Source organism: Scyliorhinus torazame, chromosome 7 (genome assembly GCF_047496885.1).
Source record: "Scyliorhinus torazame isolate Kashiwa2021f chromosome 7, sScyTor2.1, whole genome shotgun sequence".
In the NCBI taxonomy this organism is placed as follows: domain Eukaryota; kingdom Metazoa; phylum Chordata; class Chondrichthyes; order Carcharhiniformes; family Scyliorhinidae; genus Scyliorhinus; species Scyliorhinus torazame.
In genome coordinates this window covers 30139100-30164352 of record NC_092713.1, presented here as the reverse complement: position 1 = coordinate 30164352, position 25253 = coordinate 30139100, and the positions used below count along the sequence as shown (strand labels likewise).

The following is a 25253-nucleotide window of genomic DNA, read 5'->3' as shown; positions in this document are numbered from 1 at the left end:
TTAAATTAGGAGAAATAGTATAACATTTCAGTAGAGACTTTGTCAGAATGTTCTGATGGGAAGTCTACTCCTGAAACATTAAATACTTTTTTTGATGCATTGACAGACCTAGTGTATATTTATATCATTTTCTGTTTTGATTTTAAAGTTCTAGAAATCTGATCATATCTTTACAAACAACAAGATAAAGAGGTCAACACCTTGCAGCAGTTACAGTAAAATACTTTAAAGATAAAAGCATTCCTTTATGCTGCACTCTTATCTATACTTCAAATATTCAATATCTATCAATATATCCCAACAACTTCTGTTTACATGGCACCTATAACATAATAAAATATCCCAAGACACTTCACAGAAATGGTATCAAACAAAATATGACACTGAGCCACATTCGGTGCCATTATAATAATTGTAATAATCGCTTATTGTCACAAGTAGGCTTCAATGAAGTTACTGTGAAAAGCCCCTAGTCGCTACATTCCAGCGCCTGTTCGGGGAGGCCGGTACGGGAATTGAACCCGCGCTGCTGGCCTTGTTCTGCATTACAAGCCAGCTGTTTAGCCCACTGTGCTAAACCAGCCCCAGATGAAGATCAATGCATCCCCATAATTGATGTTGATTGATTCAGGCTGACCAAAGCTTTTGTCTGTGATAGATAATACTGAAAGAGTTGGGCAATTAGCCTTAACCAGTCTGAAATACTGTTTTGTTTACCTTGAAATACTAACTGGAACATGACCAGAGGTGATTCTGTGCTTAGTGGAAAATAACACAACGCAAAGTAACAAGTGTAGCCTAGTAGTGGCTAGCTTGGTGGCTAGAGCCATACTACTGTGCATAGGCCTTACATTGATCAACCACACAGGATGATATGTTTGTTAAATGGGTGGTTCAATTTAGCTCAACATGCAGGCTTACCTAGTTTGTCAGTTACTGCATTATTGAAAATATTAACTTGAAACACTTTAGCATATAAAGCTATGACCAAGGAAGGGAGGGTGGGGGAAGGGGGGGAAGGAGGAAAGGGGGGGGGAAGGAGGAAAGGGGGGGGGAAAGGGGGGGGAAGGGGGGGGAAGGGGGGGGAAAGGGAAAGGGGGAAGGGGAAGGGAAAGGGGGGGGAGAAGGGGGGGGAAGGGAAAGGGGGGGGAGAAGGGGGGGGAAGGGAAAGGGGGGGGAGAAAGGGGGGGAGAAAGGGGGGGGAGAAAGGGGGGGGAGAAAGGGGGGGAAGAAAGGGGGGGAAAGGGGGGGAAAGGGGGGGGAAAGGGGGGGGGAAAGGGGGGGGGAAAGGGGGGGGGAAAGGGGGGGGAAAGGGGGGGAAAGGAAAGGGGGGAAAGGGGGGGAAGGGAAAGGGGGGAAAGGGGGGAAGGGAGAAAGGGGGGAAGAAAGGGGGGAAGAAAGGGGGGGAAAGGGGGGAAAGGGGGGAAAGGGGGGAAAAGGGGGGGGAAGGGGGGGAAAGGGGGGGGGAAGGGGGGGGAAAGGGGGGGGAAAGGGGGGGGAAAGGGGGGGGAAGGGGGGAAAGGGGGGGGGAAAGGGGGGGGGGAAAGGGGGGGGGAAAGGGGGGAAAGGGGGGGGGAAGGGGGGGGGGAAGGGGGGGGGGAAGGGGGGGGGAAAGGGGGGGGAAAGGGGGGGGGAAAGGGGGGGGGAGGAAAGGGGGGGGGAAAGGGGGGGGGGGGGAAAGGGGGGGGGGGGGAAAGGGGGGGGGGGAAAGGGGGGGGAAAGGGGGGGGGGGAAAGGGGGGGAAGGGAGAAAGGGGGGAAGAAAGGGGGGAAGAAAGGGGGGAAGAAAGGGGGGAAAGGGGGGAAAAGGGGGGAAAGGGGGGGGAAAGGGGGGGAAGGGGGGGGAAAGGGGGGGGAAAGGGGGGGGGGGAAAGGGGGGGGGGGAAAGGGGGGGGGGAAAGGGGGGGGGGGAAGGGGGGGGGAGAAAGGGGGGGGAGAAAGGGGGGGGGGGAAAGGGGGGGGGGGGAAAGGGGGGGGGGGGGGAAAGGGGGGGGGGGGGGAAAGGGGGGGGGGAGAAAGGGGGGGGGAAAGGGGGGGGAGAAAGGGGGGGGGAAAGGGGGGGGGAAAGGGGGGGGGAAAAGGGGGGGGGAAGGGGGGGGGAAGGGGGGGGGAAGGGGGGGGGAAAGAAGGGGGGGGAAGGGGGGGGGGAAGGGGGGGGGAAGGGGGGGGGGAAGGGGGGGGGAAAGAAGGGGGGGGAAAGGGGGGGGGAAGGGGGGGGAAAGGGGGGGGGGGAAGGGGGGGAAAGGGGGGGGGAAAGGGGGGGGGGAAAGGGGGGGGGAAAAGGGGGGGGGAAAAGGGGGGAAAGGGGGGGGGGAAAAGGGGGGGAGGGGGGGGGAAGGGGGGGGAAAGGGGGGGGGAAGGGGGGGGGAGGAAAGGGGGGGGGGAAAAGGGGGGGGGGAAAGGGGGGGGGGAAAAGGGGGGGGGAAAGGGGGGGGGGAAAGGGGGGGGGGAAAGGGGGGGGGGAAGGGGGGGGGAAAGGGGGGGGAAAGGGGGGGGGGGAAGGGGGGGGGGGAAAGGGGGGGGGGAAAGGGGGGGGGGGAAAGGGGGGGGGGAAAGGGGGGGGGGAAAGGGGGAAGGGGGGGGAAAAGGGGGGGGGAAGGGGGGGGGAAAGAAGGGGGGGGGGAAGGGGGGGGAAGGGGGGGGAAGGGGGGGGGGAAGGGGGGGGGAAAGAGGGGGGGGGAAAGAGGGGGGGGGGAAGGGGGGGGGAAGGGGGGGGGAGGGGGGGGGTAAGGGGGGAAAGGGGGGGGAGGGGGGGGAAGGGGGGGGGAAGGGGGGGGAAGAAGGGGGGGAAAGGGGGGGGAAAGGGGGGGGGGAAAAGGGGGGGGGGAAAAGGGGGGGGGGAAAAGGGGGGGGGAAAGGGGGGGGGGGGAAAGGGGGGGGGGGGAAGAGGGGGGGGGGGAAGAGGGGGGGGAAAGGGGGGGGAAGGGGGGGGAAAGAGGGGGGGGAAGGGGGGGGAAGGGGGGGGGAAGGGGGGGGGAAAGGGGGGGGGAGGGGGGGGGGAAGGGGGGGGAAGGGGGGGGGAAGGGGGGGAAGGGGGGGGGAAAGAAGGGGGGGGAAGGGGGGGGAAGGGGGGGGAAAGGGGGGGGGAGGGGGGGGGGAAGGGGGGGGGGGAAGGGGGGGGGGGAAGGGGGGGGGGGAAGGGGGGGGGGAAGGGGGGGGGGGGTAAAGGGGGGGGGGGGGTAAAGGGGGGGGGTAAAGGGGGGGGGGGTAAAGGGGGGGGGGGTAAGGGGGGGGGGGTAAAGGGGGGGGGTTAAAGGGGGGGGAAAGGGGGGGGAAAGGGGGGGAAAGGGGGGAAAGGGGGGGAGAAAGGGGGGAAGGGGGGAAGGGGGGGAAGGGGGGGAAGGGGGGGAAAGGGGGGGGAGGGAGGGGGAGGGAGGGGGGAAAGGGGGAGGGAGGGGGGGAAAGGGGGATGGAGGGGGGAAAGAGGGGGGGAAAGGGGGGAGGGGGGAAAGGGGGGGAAGGGGGGGAAGGGGGGGAAGGGGGGAAAAGAGGGGGGAGGGGGGGAAGGGGGGGAAGGGGGAGGGGGGAAGGGGGGGAGGGGGGGAAGGGGGGGGAAGGGGGGAGGAGGGGGGCGAGGAGGGGAAGGGGGGGAAGAAAGGGGGGAAGGGGGAGGGGGAAAGAGGAGTGGGGAAAGGAGGGGAAGTGTGGGGGGAAGGGGGGAAGAGGCGGAGGGGAGAGGAGGAGGGAGGGGGAGAGGAGGAGGAGGGGGAGAGGAGGGAGGGGGGAAGGGGAGAGGAGGGAGGGGGATGGGGAGAGGAGGGAAGAGGGGGGAAGAGGGGGGAAAGAGGAGGGGGTGGAAGAGGGGGAAAGAGGGGGGGAAGGGGGGAAAGAGGAGGGGGTGGAAAGAGGAAGGGGTGGAAGGGGGGGAAAGAGGAGGGGGTGGAAGAGGAGGGGGTAGAGGAGGGGGTGGAAGGGGGGAAAGAGGAGGGGGTGGAAGGGGGGAAAGAGGAGGGGGTGGAAGGGTGGAAGGGGTGAAAAGAGGAGGGGGTGGAAGGGGGGAAGAGGAGGGAGAGGGGGGAAGAGGAGGGAGAGGGGGGAAGAGGGGGGAGGGGGAAGAGGGGGGAAGAGGGGGAGGGGGAGGAGGGGGGGGAAGGGGGGAAGGGGGGGAAGGGGGGGAAAGGGGGGGGAAAGGGGGGAAAGGGGGGGAAGGGGGGAAGAGGGGGGAAGGGGGGAAGAGGGGGGAAAGGGGGGGAAGGGGGGGAAAGGGGGGGAAAGGGGGGAAAGGGGGGGAAAGGGGGGAAGGAGGGGGAAGGGGGGGGAAGGGGGGAAGAGGAGGGGGTGGAAGGAGGAGGGAAGGGGGAAGGGGAGATGATGGGGACGAGGACCGGGAAGGGAGGGGGAGGGGGGAACAGGGGGGGAAGAGGGGGAACGGGGGGAAGAGGGGGGTAATGGGGGGGAAGAGGAGGGGAAGGGGGGAAGAGGAGGGGAAGGGGAAGACGAGGGGGAGGAAGGAGGGGAAGAGGGGGAAAGGGGGGAAGGGGAGGGGGGAAGGGGGAAAAGGGTGGGAAAGGTGGGAAGAGGGGGGAATGGGGGAATAGGAGGGGGAATAGGAGGGGGGAACAGGGAGGGGAGGGGGGTAAAGGGGGAAGGGGGAAGAGGAGGGGGTGGAAGGATGGGGGAAAGGGGGGGAAGAGGAGGGGGAAGAGGAGGGGGAAGGGGGGAAGAGGGGGAAAGGGGGAAGAGGAGGGGAAAGGGGGGATGGGGAAGGTTGGGAAGGGGGAAAGGAGGGGAAGGGGGAAGAGGAGGGGGTGGAAGGAGGGGAAGGGGGGAGAGGACGGGGTGGAAGGAGGGAGGAAGAGATGGGGGAAGGGGGGAAGAGGGGGGAAGGGGGGGGAAGAGGAGGGAGGGAGGGGAAGGGGGAGGGGGGACGGGGGGAGGAGGGGAGAAGGGGGAAGGGAGGGGGGAAAGGGGGAGGGGGAAAGGGTGGAAAGGGGAAGGGAGGGGGAAGGGGGGAAATGGGGAGGGGGAGGGGGAAGGGGCGGGGGATAAGGGGGTGGGAGGGGAGGGGGAAAGGAGGAAGGGGGAGAAAGGGGGAGGGGGAAGGGGGAGAGGAGGGGAAGGGGGAAGACGAGGGGGAGGAAGGAGGGGAAGAGGGGGAAAGGGGGGAAGGGGAGGGGGGAAGGGGAAAGGGTGGAAAGGTGGGAAGAGGGGGGAATGGGGGAATAGGAGGGGGAATAGGAGGGGGGACAGGGAGGGGAGGGAGGGGAGGGGGGTAAAGGGGAAGGGGGCAGGGGGAAAAGGAGGGGGAATGGGGGGAGAGGGGGAATGGAGGGGGGAAAGAAAAAGGGGCAGGGGGGCAGGGGCGGGGGGGAAAGAGGAGGGGGAAAGGGGAGGGGGGGAAGGGGGAGGGGAGGGAAGGTGGACGGGGTGAGGGGGAAAGGTGAGGGGGAAAGGTGGGGGGAAACGGGGAAAAGGTGGGGAAAGGGGGAGAGGAGGGGAAGGGGAAGAGGAGGGTGTGGAAGGAGGGGGAAGAGGAGGGGGAAGAGGAGAGGGAAGGGGGAAGAGGAGGGGGAAGGGGGAGAGGTGGGAAGGGGGGGCGATAGTGGGGTGAAAGGGGGGAGGAGGGGGAGGGGGAGGGGGAGGGGGGAATGGGGGGGTGAAGGGGGAGGGAGGGGGAAAGGGGGGGAAGGAGGGGGAGGGGGGAAGGTGGGTGGAAGGGGCGGGGGAACGGGGGCAGGGGGCAGGGAAGGGGGTGGGGGAAAGGGGGTGGGGGAAAGGGCGTGAAGGGGGAAAAGGGGGGAGGGGAAGGGGGGAGTGGAGGGGAAGGGGGTTAAGATGGGGTGGAAGGCGGGGGAGGGGGAAGAGGAGGGGGAAGTGGAGAGGAGGGGGAAGGGGGAAGGGGGAAAGGGGGGAAGGGGAAGAGGGGGAAAGGGGGGAAGTGGGGGGAAAGGGAGGGAAGAGCGGGGAAGGGGGAAGGGGGGAAGAGAGGGGGATGAGGAGGGGCAAGGGGGAGGGCAGGGAGGGGAAGGGAAAGGGGGGGAAGGGGGGGAAGGGGAGAAGGGGGAAGAAGGGGGAAGGGGGGGAAGGTGGGGGGCAAGGTGGGAAAGGGAGAAAGGGGGGAGTTCGGGGGGAAAGGTGGGGGGCAAGGGGGGAAAAGGGGAGAAGGGGAGGGGAGGAAAGGGGGAGAAGGGGGAATGGGGGGAAAGGGAGAGGGAAGGGGGAATGAAAAGGGGGGAAGGGGAGAAAGGGGGAAGGGGGAAAGGGGAGGGGAAGGGGGAGGAGTAGGGGAATGGGAGGAGGAGGGGGGAAGGGGGGAAGAGGAGGGGGGAAGGGGGAAGAGGGGGTAAGAGGGGGAAGGGGGGAAGGGGAGAAGAGGGGGAAGGGGAGGAGAGGGGGATGGCGGGAAGGGGGAAGGCGGGAAGGGGAAGAGGGGGGACAGGGGGGAAGAGGAGGGAGGGAAAGGGAGGGGGAAGGGTGAAGGAAGAGGAGGGGAAGAGGAGGGAAGGGGAAGGGGAGGGGAAGGGAGGGGGAGGAAGGGGGAAGGAAGGGGGGAGGGGGAAGGGGGGAGGAAGGGGGAAGGAGGGGAGGGGGAAGGGGGGCAGGAAGGGGGAGGGGTGGGAAGGGGTGGAGGGGGTGTGAAGAGGAGGGGGAGGGAGGGGGAGGGGAGGGAAGGGGAGAGGGGGGAAGAGGGGGCAAGGTGGGGGGAAGGGGGAAGGGTGGGAGGGGGAGGAAGAGGAGGGGGGAGAAAAGGGGGGAAGGGGGTGGGTCGGGGGGGAAGGGGGTGGGGGGAAGAGGGGGGAAGGGGGGAAGAGGAGAGGGGGAAGGGGGGGAAGGTGGAAAGAGGAGGGGGAAGAGGAGGGAAGGGGGTAGGGTAGGGGGGAAGGGGGAGGGAAGGAAGGGGGAGGGGTGGCAGGGGGAGGGGTGGCAGGGGGAGGGGAGGAAGGGGGGAGGGGGCGGGAGGGGGAGGGGGAAGAATAGGGGGAGGTGGGGAAAGGGTGGGAAAGGGGGAAAGGGTGGGAAAGGGGGGCGAAAGGGGGAGAAAGGGGGTGGAAGGGGGGAAGAGGAGGGGGAGAGGAGGGGGAAGGGGGGGAAGGCGGGAAGAGGGGGCAGAGGGGGGGAAGGTGGGGGGAAGGGGGGAAGAGGGAGGAAAGAGAAGCGGGGAAGAGGGCGGGGAAGGGTGTGGGTGGGGGAAGGGGGGTGGGGGGAAGGGGGGAAGAGGGGAGGATGGGGGGAAAGAGGAGGGGGATGGGATGGAGGGGAACATGGGGGAAGGGGGAGGGGGAGGGGGAGGAAGGGGGCGAGGAGGGGGAAGGTGGGGGAAGGGTAGGGGGAAGAGGAGGGGGAAGAGGAGGGAAGGGGAAGAGTAGGAAGGGGGGAAGGGGGAAGGAAGGGGGGAGGGGATGGGGGGAAGGGGAGAAGGGGGGAGAAGGGGGGAAGGAAGGGGGAGGGGAGAAGGGGAGGGGGGAAGGGGAGGGGGGAAAGGGGAGGGGGAGGGGGAAATGAGGGCCGGGGACCAGGGGGAAGGAGGGGGAAGGAAGGGGGAGGAAGGGGGAAGGAAGGGGGAGGAGGGGGGATAGGGGGAGGAGGGGGGAAGGAAGGGGGAGGAAGGGGGAAGGAAGGGGGTAAGGGGGTGGAAGGGGGAGGAAGGTGTGGGGAAAGGGGGGAAGGGGTGGGGGAAGGGGGGGGGGGGGAAGGGGGGAGAGATGGGGATGGGGGAGAGGAGGGGGGAAGGGGGAAGGGGGGAAGAGGAGGGGGGAAGAGTGGAAGAGTAGGGAAGGGGGAAGGGGGCGGGAGGGGGGATGGGGAGGGGAGGGGGAGGGAGGGAGGGGGGAAGGGAGGGAAGGGGGAGGGGGAGGGAGGGAGGGGGGTGGAGGGAGGGGGGAAGGGAGGGAAGGGGGAGGGGGAATGAAGGTGGTGGGGGGAGGAAGGGGGGAGGGGGGAAGAGGAAGGGGAGGGGGAACAGGGGAAGGACGGGGGGAAGGAAGGGGGTGAAGGAAGGGGGAGGAAGGGGGAGGAGGGGGAAGGAGGGGGAAGGGGGGAAGAGGGGGAAGGGGGAAGAGGAGGGGAAAGGGGGGATGGGGAAGGTTGGGAAGGGGGAGAGGAGGGGAAGGGGGAAGAGGAGGGGGTGGAAGGAGGGGAAGGGGGGAGAGGACGGGGTGGAAGGAGGGAGGAAGAGATGGGGGAAGGGGGGAAGAGGGGGTGGGGAGGGAGGGGAAGGGGAGAGGGGGGAAGAGGGGGGAAATGGGGGGAACAGGGAGAAGAGGGGGGAAGGGAGGAAAGGGGAGGGGGAAACGAGGGGAAGAGGATGGGGAAGGGGGAAGGGGAGAAGAGGGGGAAAGGGGGGAAGAGGAGGGGGGAAGGGGGAGAGGAGGGAGGGGAAGGGAAGAGGGGGGAAGGGGGAGGGGGGAAAGGGGAAGGGGGAAGAGGAGGGGGTGGAAGGATGGGGGAAAGGGGGGAAGAGGAGGGGGAAGAGGAGGGGGAAGGGGAAGAGGGGGGAAGGGGAAGAGGAGGGGAAAGGGGGATGGGGAAGGTTGGGAAGGGGGAGAGGAGGGGAAGGGGGAAGAGGAGGGGGTGGAAGGATGGGGGAAAGGGGGGGAAGAGGAGGGGGAAGAGGAGGGGGAAGGGGGGAAGAGGGGGGAAGGGGGAAGAGGAGGGGAAAGGGGGGATGGGGAAGGTTGGGAAGGGGGAAAGGAGGGGAAGGGGGAAGAGGAGGGGGCTGGAAGGAGGGGAAGGGGGGAGAGGACGGGTGGAAGGAGGGAGGAAGAGATGGGGGAAGGGGGAAGGGGGGAAGAGGAGGGAGGGAGGGGAAGGGAGGGGGGACGGGGGGAGGAAGGGGAGAAGGGGGGAAGGGAGGGGGAAAGGGGGAGGGGGAAAGGGTGGAAAGGGGGAAGGGAGGGGGAAGGGGGGAAATGGGGAGGGGAGGGGGGAAGGGGCGGGGGATAAGGGGGTGGGAGGGGAGGGGGAAAGGAGGAAGGGGGAGAAAGGGGGAGGGGGAAGGGGGAGAGGAGGGGAAGGGGGAAGACGAGGGGGAGGAAGGAGGGGAAGAGGGGGGAAAGGGGGGAAGAGGAGGGGGGAAGGGGGAAGAGGAGGGGGAAGGGGGAAAAGGGTGGGAAAGGTGGGAAGAGGGGGGAATGGGGGAATAGGAGGGGGAATAGGAGGGGGGAACAGGGAGGGGAGGGAGGGGAGGGGGTCAAGGGGGAAGGGGGCAGGGGAAGAGGAGGGGGAATCGGGGGGAGAGGGGGAATGGAGGGGGGAAGGGGCAGGGGGCAGGGGCGGGGGGGAAGGGGAGGGGGAAAGGGGAGGGGGGAAGGGGGAGGGAAGGGGGACGGGGTGAGGGGGAAAGGTGGGAGGAAACGGGGGAAAGGTGGGGAAAGGGGGAGAGGAGGGGAAGGGGAAGAGGAGGGTGTGGAAGGAGGGGGAACAGGAGGGGGGAAGAGGAGGGGGGAAGGGGGAAGAGGAGGGGAAGGGGGAGAGGTGGGAAGGGGAGGCGATAGTGGGGTGAAAGGGGGGAGGAGGGGGAGGGGAAGGGGGAGGGGAGAATGGGGGGTGAAGGGGGAGGGAGGGGGAAAGGGGGGGAAGGAGGGGGAGGGGGGAAGGTGGGTGGAAGGGGGGCGGGGGGAACGGGGGCAGGGGGCGGGGAAGGGGGTGGGGGAAAGGGGGTGGGGAAAGGGCGTGAAGGGGGAAAGGGGGAAAAGGGGGAGGGGAAGGGGGGAGAGGAGGGGAAGGGGGTTAAGAAGGGGTGGAAGGTGGGGGAGGGGGAAGAGGAGGGGGGAAGGGGAGAGGAGGGGGAAGGGGGGAAAGGGGGGAAGGGGAAGAGGGGGAAAGGGGGGAAGTGGGGGGAAAGGGAGGAAGAGTGGGGAAGGGGGGAAGAGAGGGGGATGAGGAGGGGAAAGGGGGAGGGCAGGGAGGGGAAGGGAAAGGGGGGAAGGGGGGGAAGGGGAGAAGGGGAAGAAGGGGGGAAGGGGGAAGGGGGGAAGAGGGGGCGGAAGGGACAAAGGGGTGGAAGGTGCCGGGGCAAGGTGCGAAAGGGAGAAAGGGGGGAGTTCGGGGGGAAAGGTGGGGGGCAAGGTGGGAAAAGGGGAGAAGGGGAGGGGAGGAAAGGGGGAGAAGGGGGAATGGAGGGGAAAGGGAGAGGGAAAGGGGGAATGAAAAGGGGGGAAGGGGGAAAGGGGAGGGGAAGGGGGAGGAGTAGGGGAATGGGAGGAGGAGGGGGGAAGGGAAGGGGGGGAGGGGGTAAGAGGGGAAGGGGAGGAGAGGGGGATGGCGGGAAGGGGGAAGGCGGGAAGGGGAAGAGGGGGGACAGGGGGGAAGGGGGGAAGAGGAGGGAGGGAAAGGGAGGGGGGAAGGGTGAAGGAAGAGGAGGGGAAGAGGAGGGAAGGGGAAGGGGAGGGGAAAGGGAGGAGAAGGGGGAAGGGGAAGGGAGGGGAGGAAGGGGGAAGGAAGGGGGAGGGGGAAGGGGGGCAGGAAGGGGGAGGGGGTGGGAAGGGGTGGAGGGGGTGTGAAGAGGAGGGGGAGGGAGGGGGAAGGGTGGAGGGAGGGGGAGGGGAGGGAAGGGGAGAGGGGGGAAGAGGGGGCAAGGTGGGGGGAAGGGGGAAGGGTGGGAGGGGTAGGAAGAGGAGGGGGGAGAAATGGGGGAAGGGGGTGGGTGGTGGGAAGGGGGGTGGGGGGAAGAGGGGGGAAGGGGGGAAGAGGAGAGGGGGAAGGGGGGAAGGTGGAAAGAGGAGGGGGAAGAGGAGGGAAGGGGGTAGGGTAGGGGGGAAGGGGGAGGGAAGGAAGGGGGCAGGGGTGGCAGGGGGAGGGGAGGAAGGGGGGAGGGGGCGGGAAGGGGAGGGGGAAGAATAGGGGGAGGTGGGGAAAGGGGGGGAAAGGGTGGGAAGGGGGGAGAAAGGGGGTGGAAGGGGGGAAGAGGAGGGGGAGAGGAGGGGGAAGGGGGGGAAGGCGGGAAGAGGGGGCAGAGCGGGGGAAGGTGGGGGGAAGGGGGGAAGAGGGAGGAAGAGAAGCGGGGAAGAGGGCGGGGAAGGGTGTGGGTGGGGGAAGGGTGTGGGTGGGGAAGGGGGGTGGGGGGAAGGGGGGGAAGAGGGGAGGATGGGGGGAAGAGGAGGGGGGATGGGATGGAGGGGAACATGGGGGAAGGGGGAGGGGGAGGAAGGGGGAGGAGGGGGAAGGTGGGGGAAGGGTAGGGGGAAGAGGAGGGGGGAAGAGGAGGGAAGGGGAAGAGTAGGGAAGGGGGGAAGGGGGGAAGGAAGGGGGGAGGGGATGGGGGGAAGGGGAGAAGGGGGAGAAGGGGGAAGGAAGGGGGAGGGGAGGAGGGGGGGAAGGGGAGGGGGAAAGGGGAGGGGGGAAAGGGGAGGGGGAGGGGGGAAATGAGGGCGGGGACAGGGGGAAGGAGGGGGAAGGAAGGGGGAAGGAAGGGGGAGGAGGGGGGAAGGAAGGGGGAGGAGGGGGGAAGGAAGGGGGAGGAGGGGGGAAGGAAGGGGGAGGAAGGGGGAAGAGGGTGTGGGGAAAGGGGGGAAGGGGTGGGGGAAGGGGTGGGGGAAGGGGGTGGGGGGAAGGGGGGAGAGATGGGGATGGGGGAGAGGGAGGGGGGAAGGGGAAAGGGGGAAGAGGAGGGGGGAAGAGTGGAAGAGTAGGGAAGGGGGGCGGGAGGGGGGATGGGGAGGGGAGGGGGAGGAGGGAGGGGGGGGAAGGGAGGGAAGGGGGAGGGGGAGGGAGGGAGGGGGGTGGAGGGAGGGGGGGAAGGGAGGGAAGGGGGAGGGGGAAGGAAGGTGGTGGGGGAAGGGGGGAGGAAGGGGGAGGGGGGAAGGGGGAGGGGGAAGAGGAAGGGGTGGGGGAACAGGGGAAGGACGGGGGAAGGAAGGGGGTTGAAGGAAGGGGGAGGAAGGGGGAGGAGGGGGGGAAGGAGGGGAAGGGGGAGGAAGGGGGGGAAGGGGGAGGAAGGGGGGGGAAGCGGGGGGGAGGAAGGGGGGGAAGGGGGGGAAGGGGGACCGGGTTGCTGCTAGAATGGCCAAGGGGAAGCTGGAGTTGGTAGAGGAGGTCGGGGGCAGGGGTCTGCCGCTGTGGGGAATGAGTCATGCAGGGGCGCGGGCACGTGGCTGGCCTAGGAAGGGCTATGGCTAGTCGGCGGGGGAGGGGGGGTGAGTAGCCCCCTGATCTGGCTGATAACCTGGAATGTAAGGGGACTGAATGGGCCGGTCAAGCGGGCCCGGGTGTTCGCGTACCTGAAGGGGCTGAAGGCGGATGTGGCCATGCTTCAGGAGACGCAACTGAGGGTGGCGGATCAGGTATTGTTGAGAAAGGGATGGGTAGGGCAGGTGTTTCATTCGGGTTTGGATGCAAAAATTCGGGGGGTGACGATCTTGGTGGGGAAGAGAGTGTCATTCGAGGCGTCGAGCATTGTGGCAGACAATGTCGGTCGGTATGTGATGGTAAGTGGCAAGTTGCAGGGGGAGCGGGTGGTGTTGGTCAATGTATATGCCCCGAATTGGGACGATGCGGAGTTCATGCGGCGCATGTTGCTGGACCGGATTCCAGAGCCTGGTAATGGGGGGGGGGGGGATTTCAACATGGTGCTAGACCCGGCACTGGATCGCTCTAGGTCTAGGACGGGCAGGAGGCCGGCGGCGGCCAAGGTGCTGAGGGGGTTCATGGACCAGATGGGAAGGGTGGACCCATGGAGGTTTGTGAGGTCGGGGGCCAGGGAATTCTCATTCTGTTCCCATGTCCACAAGGCCTACTCCCGGATTGACTTTTTTGTCATGAGCAGGGCGCTGATTCTGACGGTGGAGGATATGGAGTACGCAGCGATAGCCATTTCTGATCATGCTCCGCACTGGGTGGACCTCGAGTTGGGGGAGGAGAGGGACCAGCAGCCGCTGTGGCGCCAAGTTGCTGGCAGACGAGGAGGTGAGCGGGCGGTTCGCGGGTGTATAGAGAGGTACCTGGAGGCTAATGACAATGGGGAGGTGCAAGTAGGGGTGGTCTGGGAGGCGCTGAAGGCGGTGGTCAGAGGAGAGCTGATCTCCATTAGGGCACACAAGGAGAGGGGGGAGAGGAGAGGTTGGTGGGGGAGATGGTGAGGGTGGACAGGAGGTACGCGGAGGCCCCGGAGGAGGGATTGCTTAGGGAGCGGAGTAGCCTCCAGGCTGAGTTCAATTTGTTGACCACCAGGAAGGCGGAGGCGCAGTGGAGGAAGGCACAGGGGGCGGTACATGAATACGGAGAAAAGGCGAGTCGGATGCTGGCGCATCAGCTTCGGAAGCGGGAGGCAGCTAGGAGATCGGGGGAGTTAGGGATGGAGGAGGGAGCACGGTGCGAAGTGCGGTGGGTATCAATGGGGTCTTCAGGGACTTCTACGAGGAACTGTACCGGTCTGAGCCCCCACTGGAAGAGGGAGGGATGGGTCGCTTCCTGGACCGGCTGGGGTTTCTGAGGTGGAGGAGGGGCAGGTGGCGGGGTTGGGGGCGCCGGTTGGGTTGGAGGAGTTGATCAAAGGGATAGGGAACATAGAACATAGAACGATACAGCGCAGTACAGGCCCTTCGGCCCACGATGTTGCACCGAAACAAAAGCCATCTAACCTACACTATGCCATTATCATCCATATGTTTATCCAATAAACTTTTAAATGCCCTCAATGTTGGCGAGTTCACTACTGTAGCAGGTAGGGCATTCCACGGCCTCACCACTCTTTGCGTAAAGAACCTACCTCTGACCTCTGTCCTATATCTATTACCCCTCAGTTTAAAGCTATGTCCCCTCGTGCCAGCCATTTCCATCCGCGGGAGAAGGCTCTCACTGTCCACCCTATCTAACCCCCTGATCATTTTGTATGCCTCTATTAAGTCTCCTCTTAACCTTCTTCTCTCCAACGAAAACAACCTCAAGTCCATCAGCCTTTCCTCATAAGATTTTCCCTCCATACCAGGCAACATCCTGGTAAATCTCCTCTGCACCCGCTCCAAAGCCTCCACGTCCTTCCTATAATGCGGTGACCAGAACTGTACGCAATACTCCAAATGCGGCCGTACCAGAGTTCTGTACAGCTGCAACATGACCTCCTGACTCCGGAACTCAATCCCTCTACCAATAAAGGCCAACACTCCATAGGCCTTCTTCACCACCCTATCAACCTGGGTGGCAACTTTCAGGGATCTATGTACATGGACACCTAGATCCCTCTGCTCATCCACACTTCCAAGAACTTTACCATTAGCCAAATATTCCGCATTCCTGTTATTCCTTCCAAAGTGAATCACCTCACACTTCTCTACATTAAACTCCATTTGCCACCTCTCAGCCCAGCTCTGCAGCTTATCTATATCCCTCTGTAACCTGCTACATCCTTCCACACTATCGACAACACCACCGACTTTAGTATCGTCTGCAAATTTACTCACCCACCCTTCTGCGCCTTCCTCTAGGTCATTGATAAAAATGACAAACAGCAACGGCCCCAGAACAGATCCTTGTGGTACTCCACTTGTAACTGAACTCCATTCTGAACATTTCCCATCAACCACCACCCTCTGTCTTCTTTCAGCTAGCCAATTTCTGATCCACTCTAAATCACCCTCAATCCCCAGCCTCCGTATTTTCTGCAATAGCCTACCGTGGGGAACCTTATCAAACGCTTTGCTGAAATCCATATACACCACATCAACTGCTCTACCCTCGTCTACCTGTTCAGTCACCTTCTCAAAGAACTCGATAAGGTTTGTGAGGCATGACCTACCCTTTACAAAGCCATGCTGACTATCCCTGATCATATTATTCCTATCTAGATGATTATAAATCTTGTCTCTTATAATCCCCTCCAAGACTTTACCCACTACAGACGTGAGGCTCACCGGTCTATAGTTGCCCGGGTTGTCTCTGCTCCCCTTTTTGAACAAAGGGACCACATTTGCTATCCTCCAGTCCTCTGGCACTATTCCTGTAGCCAATGATGACATCAAAATCAAAGCCAAAGGTCCAGCAATCTCTTCCCTGGCCTCCCAGAGAATCCTAGGATAAATCCCATCACGACATGCAGGCGGGGACGGCACCGGGGCCGGATGGGTTCCCGGTTGAATTTTACAAGAAGTATGCAGACCTGCTGGGCCCGCTGTTGGTAAGGACCTTCAACGAGGCAAGGGAAGGGGGGGGGCTCTGCCCCGACGATGTCTAGAGCGCTGATTTCCCTGATCCTGAAGCGGGACAAGGATCCCCTACAGGGTGGGTCATATAGGCTGATCTCACTCCTAAATGTAGATGCAAAGTTGCTGGCAAAGATTTTGGCCATGAGGATAGAGGACTGTGTACCGCAGGTCATACACGAGGATCAGACGGGATTCGTGAAAGGGAGGCAGTTGAATACTAATGTACGGAGGCTCTTGAACGTTATTATGATGCCGGCATTGGAAGGGGAGGCGGAGATAGTGGCGGCGATGGATGCGGAGGCGGCCTTTAATAGGGTGGAATGGGGGTACCTGTGGGAGGTGTTGAAAAGGTTCGGGGAGGGGTTCGTCAGGTGGGTGAGGTTGCTATATAAGGCCCCGGTGGCGAGTGTGGCCACAAACAGAATGAGGTCAGAGTATTTCCGGCTACACCGGGGGATGAGGCAGGGGTGTCCCCTGTCCCCCCTGCTCTTTGCGCTGACGATTGAACCCCTGGCCATGGCGTTGAGGGAGTCGAGGAACTGGAGGGGGCTGGTGCGGGGTAGAGAGGAGCATCGGGTGTCGCTCTATGCGGATGATTTGCTGCTATATGTGGCGGACCCGGTGGGGGAATGCCGGAGGTGACGAGGATCCTGAGGGAGTTTGGAGATTTCTCCGGGTACAAGCTTAATATGGGGAAGAGCGAGTTGTTTGTGGTGCACCCAGGTGACCAGGAGAGGGGGATTGGTGAGCTCCCACCAAAAAGGGCGTAGAGGAGTTTCAGGTACCTGGGGGTCCAGGTGGCTAGGAGCTGGGGGGCCCTACATAAGCTTAACTTCACGAGGCTGGTGGAACAGATGGAGGAGGAGTTTAAGAGGTGGGACGTGCTGCCACTCTCCCTGGCGGGTAGGGCGCAGTCAGTTAAAATGACGGTGCTCCCGAGGTTTTTGTTCCTGTTCCAATGCCTCCCCATCTTTATCCCTAAGGCCTTCTTCAGGCGGGTTAACAGGAGAGTTATGGGGTTTGTGTGGGCGCAGAAGACCCTGAGGGAAGGGTGTTCCTGGAGCGGTGCAGGGATGGGGGGGGGGGGGGGGGGGGGGGGGGGGGGGGGGGGGTTGGCGCTGCCTGACCTCTGTGGGTATTATTGGGCCGCCAACATTGCGATGGTGCGTAAGTGGGTGAAGGAGGGGGATGAGGCGGCATCGAAGAGGCTGGAGATGGCGTCCTGTGTGGGCACGAGCCTGGAGACGCTGGTGACGGCGCCGCTGCCGCTTCCTCCAACGAGGTATACCACGAGCCCGGTGATGGCGGCTACCCTCAAAATTTGAGGGCAATGGAGATGTCACAGGGGGAGGTGGGGGCCTCGGTGTGGTCCCTGATTCGGGGGAACCACCGGTTTGTCCCGGGGAGGATGGACGGAGGGTTCCTGAGTTGGCACAGGGCCGGTATTAGAAGGATGGGGGACCTGTCTGTGGACGGGAAGTTCGCGAGCCTGGGTGAGCTGGAGGAGAAGTTCGATCTCCCCCCAGGGAACACCTTCAGATATATGCAGGTAAGGGCGTTTGTTCGGCGGCAGGTGATGGAGTTCTCACTGCTGCCGCTACGTAGGGTCCACGACAGGGTGCTGTCGGGGGTGTGGGTTGGAGAGGGGAGGATCTCGGCAACGTATCAGGTGATACAGGAGGAGGCATCGATGGAGGAACTAAAGGGTAAGTGGGAGGAGGAGTTGGGTGAGGAGATTGACGAGGGGACGTGAGCGGATGCCCTGGGGAGAGTGAATTCTTCCTCCTCTTGCGCGAGGCTCAGCCTCATACAATTTAAGGCACTGCACAAGGCTCACATGACCGGGGCAAGGATAAGCCGGTTCTTTTGGGTGCGAGGACAGGTGTTAGGTGCTCAGGGAGCCCAGCAAACCACACCCATATGTTCTGGGCGTGCCCAGTGCTGGAGGACATTTGGAAGGGTGTAGCAAGGACAGTGTCGAGGGTGGTAGGTTCCAGTGTCAAGCCGGGCTGGGGGCTCGCAATATTTGGGGTAGCAGAGGAGCCGGAAGTGCAGGAGGCAAAAGAGGCCGGTATTCTGGCCTTTGCATCCCTGGTAGCCCGGCAAAGGATTCTTCTTCGGTGGAAGGATGCGAGGCTCCCAAGCGTGGAATCCTGGATCAACGATATGGCGGGGTTTATTAAATTGGAGAGGATGAAATTTGCCTTAAGGGGATCGGTGCAAGGGTTCTTCAGGCGGTGGCAACCGTTCCTAGACTTCCTGGCAGAACGTTAGAAGATGGTCAGCAGCAGCAGCAACCGGGGGGGGGTTGTTGATTTATTTTTCTTTTTGGTTCGTTTTTCTTGAGGGGGCGTGTATATTTGCCTTTGTTTTGATGAAGGCTGTTAATTTATTATTTATGTATGGGGGGGGGGGGGTTGTTCTTTTCGTTCTGTATTTTGTTGTTATTTTGTGAAAATTTGAAAAAAAGTTATTTTTTAAAAATATATATACAGTGCAACAGTCAATTTATAGATGGAAACCTGTCAAAAGTCCAATTTTCCCCCTCCTGAATCAAGTTGATGTTTTAGTTGTTGGGTTGCATGACTATTTACTTTCTGTTCAAAACTGATCAAAGAATGAGAGGTTAATAGCTGGGTTGTATGTTTAATAAGTGAAATAGCAGGGCAGTGAAAAAAATACAAAATTTCTTAACAAATACTGCATTTCTATTTATGCAAGTAAAAAATATAAAGATTGCTTGAAATGTTAAAATAATACATTCTACCTGACGATTCTAGTCTTTCTAGCTCTTTTTGCAATTCCTGAGCAGCTGGTATTTCAGAAATTGGTGGAGCTGGACCAATCTGCCAACTTGTCTTTTCTTGGTTGATAGGTTTCCTGTCACAGTATTAGTAGAACACAGTTTTTAGTTTATTGTGCCAAATATGTGATTATCCACAAAATAAAGTTTTGCCATGGAAAAAAGTCTGTGACTATCCACTCTGTCTATACCCCTCATAATTTTGTAGACCTCTATCAGGTCGCCCCTCAACCTCCTTCGTTCCAGTGAGAACAAACCAAGTTTATTCAACCGCTCCTCATAGCTAATGCACTCCATGCCAGGCAACATTCTGGTAAATCTCTTCTGCACCCTCTCTAAAGCCTCCACATTCTTCTGGTAGTGTGGCGACCAGAATTGAATACTATACTCCAAGTGTGGCCTAACTAAGGTTCCATACAGCTGCAACATGACTTGCCAATTCTTATACTCAATGCCCTGGCCAATGAAGGCAAGCATGCCGTATGCCTTCTTGACTACCTTCTCCAACTGTGTTGCCCCTTTCAGTGACCTGTGGACCTGTACACCAAGATCTCTCTGACTGTCAATACTCTTGAGGGTTCTACCATTCACTGTATATTTCCTACCTGTATTAGACCTTTCAAAATGCATTACCTCACATTTGTCCGGATTAAACTCCATCTGCCATCTCGCCGCCCATGTCTCCAAACAATCTAAATCCTGCTGTATCCTCTGACAGTCCTCATCGCTATCCACAATTCCACCAACCTTTGTGTCGTCCGCAAACTTACTAATCAGACCAGTTACATTTTCCTCCAAATCATTTATATGTACTACGAACAGCAAAGGTCCTAGCACTGAACCCTGCGGAACACCACTAGTCACAGCCCTCCAATCAGAAAAGCACCCTTCCATTGCTACACTCTGCCTTCTATGACCTAGCCAGTTCTGTATCCATCTTGCCAGCTCACCTCTGATCCCGTGTGACTTCACCTTTTGTACCAGTCTGCCATGAGGGACCTTGTCAAAGACCTTACTGAAGTCCATATAGGCAACATCCACTGCCCTACCTGCATCAATCATCTTTGTGACCTCTTCCAAAAACTCTATCAAGTTAGTGAGACATGACCTCCCCTTCACAAAATCGTGCTGCCTCTCACTAATACGACCACTTGCTTCCAAATGGGGAATAGATCCTGACTCGAAGAATTCTCTCCAGTAATTTCCCTACCACTTACGTAAGGCTCACCGGCCTGTAGTTCCCTGGATTATCCTTGCTACCCTTCTTAAGCAAAGGAACAACCTACCCTTCTTAAACAAAGGAACAACCTGACTCCTTGCTTAAGTTCCTTCCTACTTTCCTTATATTCCTCACAGGCTTTGTCTGTTCCCAGCCTTCTAGCCCTGACAAATGCCTCCTTTTTCTTTCTGATGAGGCCTACAATATCTCTCGTTATCCAAGGATCGTGAAATTTGCCATATTTATTCTTCTTCCGCACAGGTACATGCCAGTCCTGAATTCCTTTCAACTGACATTTGAACTGACAAGCCTCCCACATGTCAGATGTTGATTTGCCCTCAAACATCCGCCCCCAATCTATGTTCTTCAGTTCCCGCCTAATATTGTTATAATTACCCTTCCCCCAATTTAGCACATTCACCCTAGGACCACTCTTATCCTTGTCCACCAGCACTTTAAAACTTACTGAATTGTGGTCACTGTTCCCGAAATGCTCCCCTACTGAAACGTCTACCACCTGGCCGGACTCATTCCCCAAATTTTTTTAACTTCCTTCATTCATTCTCATATCCGAGCCATCTACCAGTCTGCTACATTAACAGAGCCCTGTCTCAGTTAATAGATCTACCTTAGATTTAAATAGTTTACCACCACTTTTACAATCACCAGTGATTTGGTGAGACCCAAGCCTTTACCATTGATAATTCCTTCAAACAAATTAGATAATGAAAGTCATTCTCAACCTAAATCATAAATTTTTCTCTAAAAATTCATATTTTCATCTAGACCAGTCAAATCTTGCTTTAGAATTCTCAGCAGCAGCCAAAAAAAGATTTCAATCCTGACACATGCTTATGTGACACATTCTTCGACTCAAATTTCAACTCAGCTCAGTGGGTAGTATTGTATTGGGCAAAACTTCACTGATATTGCTGTGCAGAAACAGGAACACCCCTAAATAGAATGGCTTACTCCTTGCTTAATTCCTGCACTGACAAATGCTGTCTTGGGAAGGGTCTACTATTGGGCAGCCAAAGTGCCTGCCTGATTCAACCAGTGGGCACTTTGGGCGTGATTCTCCGCTCCCGCGACTAAGTGCCCACGCCATCGTGAACGCCGTCGGGTTTCACGATGACGCGAAACGGCCCCGATCGCGATCGGTTCAGGGCCCGAAAATGGGCTAGGAGCGGGGCTGCGAGGAACTCGGGGGGCGTGGCGCGAAAGCAGCGTCGTAAGGGCGCGACGCCCGAATGACGCGGCGCTGTGCCATAAATGGCCGATCCCCGCACGCAACGACCCAGGAGGAGGAGAAGGAGGAGAGATGGCTGAGCCCCGACGAGCCGCACCGAGGTTCCGGGACACGGACCTGGACACCCTCCTCGATGAGGTTGAAAACCGAAGGGCCACCCTCTGCCCAAGACGTGGGCATCGCCAGCCGTCCAGCACGGTGAGGCTAGGTTGGCGTCAAGTTGGCACCGTTGTGAGTGCTGTGGGGCATACCCCCCGGTCGGGGACCAGTGTCGGAAGAAGCTGCACGACCTCCCTCGGGCTGCCAGGGTAAGTGCCATGAGGGTGCTCCCGGGTCACAACCAACCGACCCCCCGGGCACGAGGGGGGGAAGTGGGGTGGGGGGGGTTCAGGGTGCACAACGTTGTACTCAACCCACATGAGCACCGGGACACCCGCTGGAGAGATGCCATGGCGTGGCTCCAACTGTCTCCTCACCCAGCATTAATATACCCTTATATCTGCATGCCCTGATGATACCCGCCTAATTGTGATGCTTTATCCAACCCCCCCCCCCCCCACCCAGGACAGGACAGCTCACAACCAACGTGAGCGTATGAGAACTGGAGGGGGTTCTCCTGTGCTGCACCCCCTAAATGTTCATGAGCAGAGGGCCCTGGACCTCGCTGGGGGACCGGCACCCGGGAGATCGCGACATGCCAGGTCGGAGGCGCAGAAGCAAGTAAGACAATCCTGTATGTCCTCACCCACCACCCCCCCACCCTGTCATCGCCCCCCCTCACACTCATGCCACTGCACCCCCAATCCCCTCCCCCCTCACACTCTGGCCACTGCACCCTCGAACACCTCCCCCCTCACACCCATGCCACTGCACCCTCGATCCCCTCCCCCCCTCACACACTGCCCCCACCACCACCATACACCCGGCCCAGCGTGTCTAACAAACCCCGTATCGTTGTGTTCCCCAGGGCCAGCCGCCGAACGTCCAGGGTCGTCTCGGCCAAGACACAGCCGACCATCTCCAACCTCAAGCGCACCCAGGGACGCACGCCAGAGGGTGGCAGTCGGTCGGACAGGAGGGCCATCCTCTCAGTATGGGACGCTGGACAGGGACGCACATACGACGGACAGAGACAATACTGAGGGGCACAGGATGGACAGTGACGATGACGCACAGAGAATGGCCACACAGTCCACGGATTCACCTGGAGGGCAACATGACATGGGCCGCATGCACCTTGCGCCGGGCCATGAGGGGGACCAGTACACACCAGACTTCCTAACGGACGATGACCTCGAGCTAGCGGGGAGGGCAACATGACATGGGCCGCATGCACCTTGCGCCGGGCCATGAGGGGGACCAGTACACACCAGACTTCCTAACGGACGATGACCTTGAGCTAGTGGCACTGCTGTCTCCCACACCATCCACCATCGCAGAGACACTCACCTTGGTGGGGTAGATAAGTGATGAGGCTCCCGGGTCACGGTCTGGTGCGCACCACACAGCCGAGCTGGTACAGCAGGTGGAGTTTGGAGCAGCCGAGGGGCTGGACGGTCGGAGGGCAGCCCAGGCCCAGCAAACAGCTGCCGCCCAGACGGTTCCCGGGTTCCTGGATGTACTTGACCCACCCGGACAACCGATGTATGTGGACACCCAGGGACTGAATAACGGGATGAGGCCATCTTCCAGTACCTGCACACGCGGTTGGAGGAGTCCATTCGCATCCAGGAGCAGGGAGTGGTGCCGCTCAGTGCAGCCACCCAGGCCGACACCGCACGGGTGGCGTCCGCGGTGGAGGCAATGGGTGAAACGGTTTTGGCCATTGGTCAAGTTCTGCAAGGCGTTGGGCTTCACGTGCACGCATCATCCATGGCCCAGGAGAGGGCTGCCCTCTCACAGGTAGCCATGCGCCAGAGCCAACACGACATTGCCGCCGCTCTCCGGGCCCTGGCCGAGTCTCACCATGCCATGGGCCGGTCCCAGCAGGCGATGGCACAGTCCCAGCAGTCAGTCGCGGAGAGCATAGACCGCCTGGCGCACATGATAGCTGGCGGTGCGCACTCACATGTTGAGATAGCACAGTCCCTGGCAGGAATGTCGCACTCCCTGGGCTCCACCTCTGCGAACATTCGGACCGTGGTCGATACCGCTGCAGGCCTCCAGGACTGGCAGCGCCAGGTGTCGGTGGTGCGACGGGGCATGTCCCCAATCGCACCTCCGTCCCACAGTGAGGCCCGGGGGTCACCGGGCTCCCCGAGGGAGGAGGAGGTTCTGGGACCCATCCTGGTACCTCCAGCAAGGGACGGCCCGGTACACTCGGCCTCCCCCCGTTCCGTCCCTGGCGCATCTGGTGGGCAGGACAGGGTGGCACGCCATCCAGCACGCCCGCCGAGCAGCCTGGCCTATCGAAACCGGGCCGCCACAGGAAACGCGTGCCAACGGGGAGCCATGTCGCAGGGCGTGATTCTCAGCAGTCCGCCTCCACTCCTGCTGTACCATCTGGGGAGACTCCTAGACGTCGTGGTAGGGCCCGTAAGGCAAACAAGTTAGGCACATAGTAAGTTGGCACGGGTGCAGGGCAGTTTAATTGTAGGGTGCAGGGCATCTGTATGTGAATGTCACAAATAAACTCACTATTGCAATTAACTCGTAAGACTCTGTGCTATGTCCGGTGCCAGAGGGCTCGTGAGGGTGACCGAGTGGCGCTGTGGTTAACGAGCGGTTCAACATCGGTGCCGGATGTGCTGTCCCTTTCCCCCCTGCCTCCCAAAATCGGACACCGTAGTCCTCGGCACTCCGACGCAGCTACCCCACACGGGCAAGTGATGAAATGTCCGTGACGAACACTGTAACCACCGGAGTGCATGGTTCATCTATAGCCATGAGTCAGACCTTGGCTGGCGAATGTGAGCTCACAGCTCATCGCAGAGCAGGCTGTCATCATTCAACATGGCACTGATCACAACCTCTTACACGATCATCAATGTTGTGCAATCCCGTAGTGCCGCAGTGGTACGGAGATGTGGAATTGGTGCCGTGAACGCGGGGAGTGCAGTCAGTGCTGTGTGGTGCCCGTGTGCAGGACTGACGGTGCAAGTGGCAGTGTTCAGCGGATCCCTCCCCCACGGTGCGTGAACCGTGCGGCCACCAACGCATCGCGTGCCCACTGTCCTCGACGGTGCCGTCGTGCAGCCTCCTCGACGTAACGAGCACCCGGGCAGTGTCTGTGTCCTGTGCCCCTCCCCCCACTCTGATGCACGCCATCCTCCTCCTCCTCCCCTTCGTTTGCGTTAGTTCCGGTGCCGTCGGGTCCTCCCTCCGACTCCTCCACCAGTGCATCTCCCCTCTGCATGGCATGTTGTGCAGCACACAGCAGACCACAACTATGCGACCGACCCTGTCGGGCCGGTACTGCAGGGCCCCTCCGGAGCGGTCCAGGCATCTGAATCACATCTTCAGCAAGCCGAAGCACCGCTCCACCACACCTCTGGTTGTTGCATGGGCCTTGTTGTATAGGTTCTCCGCGTTGGTCTGAGGCCTCCGTATTGGCGCCATCAGCCATGACCTCAACGGATAGCCCCTGTCGCCCAGCAACCAGCCCCTCAGTCAGGGGGGACATCCATCGAACATTGCGGGGATGAATGACTGTGCCACAATGTAAGCGTCATGCACAATCCTGGGGTACCTTGCACACACGTGCATGATCTTCATGTGGGGGTCGCACACCACCTGAATGTTCATGAAATATGCGCCCTTCCTGTTCATGAACACTTCCCTGTTGTCTGCAGGTGGGCGCATGGGGACGTGCACACCATCGATGACACCCTGAACCATCGGTATCCCGGCCACCTTGGCGAATCCACGTGCCCGTGCTTCCTGCTGTGCTCGGTCCTCGGGGAATTTATTGTACCTGTCCGCGATGGCGTACAAGGCATCAGTCACAGCCCTGATGCACCTGTGGACCGATGTCTGTGAGATCCCGGATAGGTCCCCGCTCGGCGCCTGGAAGGAACTGGTAGCGTAAAAGTTTAGGGCCACCATCACCTTGACGGAGACTGGTATAGCGTGTCCTCCACCCGTTCCAAGTGGTGCGAGGTGTGCCACTAGGTGTACCTCGCACCACCTTCTGCACTGTAAATTCTATGATAACAATGGACAGTGCATGATGTTGGATATAGCCAGGAAGCTGAGGTCGGTTTAAGTGACCTATATATATATTTTTTAAAGTGGGCATTGTGGATAGCACAATTGCTTCACAGATCCAGGGTCCCAGGGTCGATTCCGGCTTGGGTCAATGTCTGTGTGGAGTCTGCACATCCTCCCAGTGTGTGCGTGGGTTTCCTCCGGGTGCTCCGGTTTCCTCCCACAGTCCAAAGATGTGCAGATTAGGTGGATTGGCCATGATAAATTGCCCTTAGTGTTCAAAATTGCCCTTAGTGTTGGGTGGGGTTACTGGGTTATGGGGATAGGGTGGAGGTGTTGACCTTGGGTAGGGTGCTTTTTCCAGGAGCTGATGCAGACTCGATGGGCCGAATGGCCTCCTTCTGCACTGTAAATTCTATGATATATGTGCGACCGTCTCCCTGCTGAACCCTAGTCTCCTCCTGCATTTGATGTCCGGTAGGGCCTCGAACGACATTCTATCACGGTACGCCCTCGGCCTTGCTGGACGCCTGTGGCGCCCTGGCACCACCATCAGTGGCACCTCCTCCTCCTCCCCCCCAACCACTTCAATATCAGTGCCCGGCTCCTGTGCATTCGTCGCCGTCGGGGGGTCAATGTTCCCCTCGGCAACCCCTGGACATTCCGGGCCTGAGCGCCTGCGGCATGCGCGGCGACGACGGGCCACTCCGCGGCCATCCCCTCTGCTGTAGCAGCAACCGCTGCATCTGCAGCCACTGTG

General features: G+C 60.8%; 1 protein-coding gene across 1 annotated transcript in view; it reads right to left on the bottom strand.

Moving 5' to 3' along the window:
• hfm1 (helicase for meiosis 1) overlaps nt 1–25253 on the bottom strand; it is a 367785-nt gene that overhangs the window by 268756 nt on the left and 73776 nt on the right. The window contains exon 4 of the mRNA XM_072512843.1: nt 17844–17956. Coding sequence (XP_072368944.1) covers nt 17844–17956 — 113 coding nt within the window. The remainder of the gene's footprint in view (nt 1–17843; nt 17957–25253) is intronic.